Below are 6,128 nucleotides of genomic sequence, written 5' to 3' on the forward strand. Positions count from 1 at the left end.
ATATCAACACCTGTGATATAAATAAACTGAGTGGGTCAGGTTGGGAAACTTGGTGAGTACATATGATTTTTAACCCACAAAATAAGTTTATTAATTTTATCAAACCAAACAAACCCGATTACCTGTTCCCGTTATCCTCACTTTACGTCCCTAAAACATCTAACACAAGGGACCTAGTCTAAGGACTTTCATCGGGGTGACAACACATGCTTCAGGGGTTCCTCATCAATTCATGTCAAATAAGGCAAGCATGTGGGGGATGGAGTACTTCACACAGATCAAATAAACACACAGTTCAAATAAACACCTACAGGTTGCGAGCCTGCTAGTGTTCCACTGGACTGTCTAGAAAAGTTCGTAGTTGTCATCTATACTCCGCTAGATGACTGGATCATCAAAACATCTATATCGAGGCCTCTCGTTATATTATTTGGTCACACAGAAACTATTACATCTACCCATGTTTTATCCAACACATTTTGTACATATAAAATACATATACAGTTTAAATCATGTAAAACTTGTATAAAATCGTTCATCCAGCATAGATAGCAAGTATACAGATAATATGCACACATAGCACGTAATTTATTTAAAATACTTCATATCTATGTGTAAGATGAAAGTAACTATGCACTCACTTGATTAGGTGGTGACTCGGTACTTGAACAACACTTCGTTATCTCAAAACAATTTTTCCTTGACCAAAACCTAGTATCAATACCACTAGAGTTTAGTTTTAACGTTAACTGCGACTAATTAATAGTTGTTATTATTATTATTATAAGAATTAAATAACACTCAATATAACTCATAATAATAGCCCAAATAATTATTTTAAGGACCTAATAACATTACTATATTAAAACATAAGCTATACTTAAGATAGGTTAGGCGTAGCTCAATTACAACGGGTTTTTCTTAAAACCGGGCTTCACTGGAGCAGCGTTTCCGAGCCGAAAGGCTCTTTTCTCGGAGCCGTCGGGCGCTCCGGGGCTTCCGCCTCGTGCGAGGGAGTTACCCTAGGCTTTGGGGGTTAGGGAGCTTAGAGAGAGTGTAGAGAGAGAAAGAGAAATTGGAAGGTGTGAGGAAGTGAGGGAACCTGACACCTCTATTTATAGGGGTGATGACTGATGGAATCGCCGAGTAGGAGGACCTACTTGCCGAGTTGGGGCATGTGGCAGCCCTCTGGTGGTGCCACGTCACCCCTATCGCGTATCAGCCTCCCGACTTAGAAAAATCATAACTCTCACATACAAGCTCCGTTTTCGATGTTCTTTATATTCACGCGTAGGTAAAATCAAGATCTACAACTTTCATTTAGACTCTGTTGGCTAATTCTCGGCTGATCTTAAATTTAACAGTAGGAGGAGTTTAGACTGCTACATGACTGTGAAGAATTCGTAACTCCTTCATACAGACTTCGTTTTCGTCTGTCTTTTTACCATTGAGTTCCTATTAATGATATCTTCAACTCTCATTTAGGTCGAATAAGCCAAAAACCACTCGAACTAAAATTCGAGTTGCGGGTTGTACACTGCTAAGCTAAATCTTAGAAAAATCATAACTTCCTCATACGAAGTCAGATTTGGGCGTTCTTTTTATGGATGTTCTCGGTTTAACGTATACTACAACTTTGGTTTAGATCGCTAAGGCTAAAAAATCCTCTATCATAAATTCACTATTTACGTCTCCGGGTGCCGTGTCGGTTTTGCCGTAAAACTTCGGCGGGCATTGACAAGTGTATGAAAATAAAGACAACAATTACAAGAAAAGTTCAAATATCTAGATTCGCTTGGTGGCATTGACAAGCAAACACACAGACACACACCATAGTTACACATAAAAGATCATCATAAAAGCATAATTTTTTTAATAACTTGATTTGAGTATATCACTATGCATGAATAAACAATCAAAAAGTAGAATAAGAAGAAAAATATCGACTCATTAATGGAAAAATCATGGAATAGAAGATTGACATTACATCGAACATAATAAAAGAAAATTAAGAAAGCATACTTAAAAATGCATTGAGTTACTTACCTTATGTCGTTCTTAGTCTTCTTAATGTTGATTTTGTAGAAGATGCATCGAGTTACCAACAAACATTTTTCATTGACCGAATCCTAAAACTAATTACATAAATCATACACTGGGTATAATTCGTTTCAAAGCAGGGCCGGCCCAAGGGCAGGGCGAGCTGGGCCACTACCCAGGGCATCAACTTTTGCTTTCTTCTTTTGGGTATGCATTACATTTAGGCCCAAGACATCTATTTCCTGACAAGGGCATGATTTGAGGTTTGAGAAAGTAGAAGCCGAGCGGGGAAAAAAAGAAGCACGCCTTAATTTTCTTGGTGAACGCACCCAACACGCTTAATTCCAAGAGTCGAGAGAATCAGAGAAGACGAGGAGACCTGGAGCAGTATTAAATATCAACGGTAGTTCTGTTTTCTTATTTTAGTTTTTTAGTTCATCTTCTCCCTTAGTCCCTTTACAACTTTACACTATCGAGAAATCCTAGTTCTTCTTCTGATTTATGAGTTCAAATATGATATTACTAGTTTTCTGGTTAACTGAAAGTCCAAAGCGCATGAAGCAATATTAGACAGCAACAGTTGACTTCAGCGGTTTTCATTAAGTATTGTTAATATTAGTTATTTATTATTATTATTATTATTATTATTATTATTATTATTATTATTATTGTAGTATTGTTAACATAAGTTTTGCACTAATTTTGATTAAGTATTGTTAATATTGGTTCTGAATTGATTTTGATTTCTGTTAATCTCCATAATTTCATTAGTTTTGAATTCTGATTTTTTGGATTTTGTTAACAATGATTATTGATTCTGATTTCAGGATTTTTTTTTTTGAATACTGATTTTGATTTCTAGAACCCTTCTTGCGTTTAGGACACTTACAGTACGCCATTAGGCCTTTTTTTTTCTTCTTCTTCTTGATTTAATTTTAGGCGAGACTTATTGTTTTTTTATAATATTTTTTTTTTGTTGTTTTGCTAGTTTTGTTTTACAAGAAACTACATCAGGTTATCATTTTTTGATATGGTTAATTAACTTTTCATTTATTCATATGTTTTGTTGAAATTTATTGTTTTATTTCCGATTCCACATCAATGCTTTTGTTTTCTTTAGTTTATAGAAAATTTTATTTTGATTTATTTAGTTATGTTCTCATTTGTCATTAAAAATTGTTGAAAGATATAGAATCTTTATATATATAATCTTATTAAATATCATATTGCTTATGGGATTATAAATTATATAGATAATATATTGATGCAACAAATGAAACTTTTTAACTCTCATTAACGATTTCTAATTTCAGGTTTTAGGTTATGATGAACAGAATGCAAATTTTACTATTATTATAGGATAATTGATGTTTTTGCTTCAAGAATTGCTTTGTAACATTTAGTTTGTACTTTGTATGATTAAGTAATCTAACAAAAAGTTGTTTTAAGTAGCTGCTTTAGAAGATTATGTTATAACATTTTGGAATTGTATTAACATAGTATAAAAATAGGGCACCGTCTTCTCTATTTGCCCGGGGCATAGAATTCCATTGGACGGGCCCTGTTTCAAAGTAAATTGAGAAATAGTTTTGAAATATGAATGGATTCATAATTCAATCTCTAAATTAAAATGAAACAATAAAATCGATGCCTGATTGTTGGAGGATGAGAACGTAAATGGAAGGCTTACAACGCTACATTCAAAATTTGGCTCAATTGCTGTATTTACATGATATACATTATTATTAGTATAAGTTTAGATATTAATATATCCTTATTATTAATAGATGGCATTATCTCAGGGATGCGTGGTTTTTGTCTGAAATTACCTCTTTACCCCCCTTGAAGTGTTTTTATATTCATTGTTCCGTGATCGGTGCCCTAATCTACGCCTTCTTTCTTGGAGACGAATCGCACCATAATCGGAGACGCACCGTCGAAGCGCAGCTTTCGCTAACGTCGCATCACAGTAAGAATCTTCTATTTTGATATCCATTCGACTCAAAACGCGATTATTTAGATTCCGATTTGATTTAGCTGTTTAGTTTGATTGTGATTTAGATATCATTCGAACCGTTGATTGCGGATCTCCTCCTTGTATGGAGTTGTTATAGATTTTAGGAGACATTGATTTGATTTCGGACTGTTTTCTCTTCTCTGTTAGATCTAGCTCGCATGAATGTGTTATGTTATTCAGTCGAATCTAACTTTTTTGTGAATACACCCAAATCATCATACCTAAGATCACGTTAAATTGTTAAATACATCACAAGTTACTTTTGGCAAGGTGAACTGAGTATCTACCTCAAACAAGGACGTTAAACCAGCTAATTCTGTTGTCGAACATTCCATTATTTGGCTTAGTCAAGTTATTAGATTCGCATCTATCATAATCGATCGTTGTTCATCATGATCTCAGTTCAGAATATATGTAGCCTAATTTCTCTCTCAACGCCTTACAACGTTCCCAACATAAGCATTCCTCATTTGACTCAACATGTTGATATCAATCCAAAAATACAATCATGATGTTATTCCACTCATAAGATGTTGAATTTTTTTTTCTTTTATGTGTGGATCTAGTTGAAACTAATATTTTACTTATTTGATTGTGTTTTCAAATACAACAATTACATAAATTGCATTCCATTGCCCATAACATTTACAACCATGTTTAAAAAATGCAGTGGCAGAGACAGACACAGGGACAGGAAAGGAGGACCCCAAGGACGAGGAGACAAAGAAAGCCTTGGTCAGCACATCTTTGAAACTACTGGAGGGATCAGCTTTGCGTATTAACAATTTAATCGATGTTGCCACTGAGGGTGGTATGTACCTCAACCGTATTGATGGGAAGAACAACCCAAACGTGTGTGCTTACAGGATGACCCCTGAGGCTAGTTTTCCGGTTGAAGATGTTCGTGGCTACTACTTGAGCAGGTGGTATGTTCAAAATGGTTTTTTTGTTTGTTTTATGAAGATTTGGTTCTAATAAATATCATTTTAAATACAGCCCTATCACTTTCACCCTAAAACCTAAGGAGTCGATTGATCTTGATCTGGAGCTTCGATTCGATATACCATTTGGTCTCAATGTTATGATCAGTAAGCTCTGCTAACAAATGCAAATATATATCAAATTTTGCTAAAATTTCTCTTTTAACTCCATGTGTTCTCAATTGTTTTCTCAAAAAGTATATGTATGAAAGAATATGCATGATAATCAGTTAGATTTCTCCATTTTTCCTTGGTTCTGCATGTGTTTTTATTTCATTATATATATATATATATATATATATATATATATATATATTTAAATGTTTAACTGTTTGAGTGATTGTATACTTTTTAACTAATCTAAAAAGTTATTTCTGTTTTTCATGTGCATTCGTTTATATGTAGATTTGTTTTTCCTTGGTTCTGCATGTGATATGTATATATAAACGGATGTAAAACAATATGCATGGCAATTATTAAGGATTTCTTCCAAAAAAAACATTCATATGCTTAACAGTTTGAATGATTGTATGTAGGTACTGAACCAGGACAGTCGAACTTGATAGCTGATGGGATGCTTCTTGAAGCAAATTACAGAAAGAGTGTTAAGATTCATCTGAAAAATGAAACCCCAGGTGATCAAACCATTCTTCCAGGTGAGATCGTGGCAAGATGCGACACTAGTCTCGCATAAATAACCGAGTATTCAGTCTCTTACTTCCACTGAAAACAGCTGTTAATGACATTCTACTTTTTCTTCTTTTTTGTTTCTTTTTTTCCCTACTATGTTGCATTCTATTGCAAGACAATTTTCTACTGGGTATGAAATATGACATATTTTGTCATTTCGTTTAACATGGCAAACATGAGATAAAGATGAGCTAAATTGATTTCTAGTTTATAGTCCAAAATAGAATGATTTAAATACCGGAAATCATAATCATTAGGCTTCTTAGTTAACTCGAATAATTGATCTTCATTTAACCATTTTTCCTTTACATAGACTAACTCAATCTTTATTTGAGTGAGGTGTCAATCCGACTTTCAAGATGAGGAAACTATGATATTTTTTAAAACAATGGAGGCAAAAC

The 6,128-nt window shown here is 33.9% G+C and overlaps 1 protein-coding gene across 2 annotated transcripts; it reads left to right on the plus strand.

Moving 5' to 3' along the window:
• The first annotated feature begins 3,680 nt into the window (after positions 1–3,680).
• On the plus strand, positions 3,681–5,892 carry LOC128132662 (uncharacterized). Of its 2 annotated transcripts, none has more exons than XM_052769446.1 (5): positions 3,681–3,761; positions 3,843–4,009; positions 4,728–4,983; positions 5,054–5,145; positions 5,574–5,892. In XM_052769446.1, exons 1-5 carry the CDS (start codon positions 3,718–3,720, stop codon positions 5,729–5,731), a joined length of 717 nt encoding a protein of 238 aa, XP_052625406.1. In that variant the 5' UTR covers positions 3,681–3,717; the 3' UTR covers positions 5,732–5,892. The 2 variants fall into 2 exon arrangements, with proteins under 2 accessions (XP_052625406.1, XP_052625407.1); XM_052769447.1 differs by having other exon boundaries at positions 4,728–4,980.
• The last annotated feature ends 236 nt before the right edge of the window (positions 5,893–6,128 follow it).

The sequence above is a fragment of the Lactuca sativa genome, chromosome 3, assembly GCF_002870075.4.
Source record: "Lactuca sativa cultivar Salinas chromosome 3, Lsat_Salinas_v11, whole genome shotgun sequence".
NCBI lineage: Eukaryota > Viridiplantae > Streptophyta > Magnoliopsida > Asterales > Asteraceae > Lactuca > Lactuca sativa.

Bases quoted from the DNA above. Each gene is read 5' to 3' on its own strand.
- LOC128132662 (XM_052769446.1), top strand. From the start codon at position 3,718: ATGGAAGGCTTACAACGCTACATTCAAAATTTGGCTCAATTGCT. The intron at 4,010-4,727 runs GTAAGAATCTTC...TAAAAAATGCAG, and splicing joins TTCGCTAACGTCGCATCACA to TGGCAGAGACAGACACAGGG. The intron at 5,146-5,573 runs GTAAGCTCTGCT...GATTGTATGTAG, and splicing joins TGGTCTCAATGTTATGATCA to GTACTGAACCAGGACAGTCG.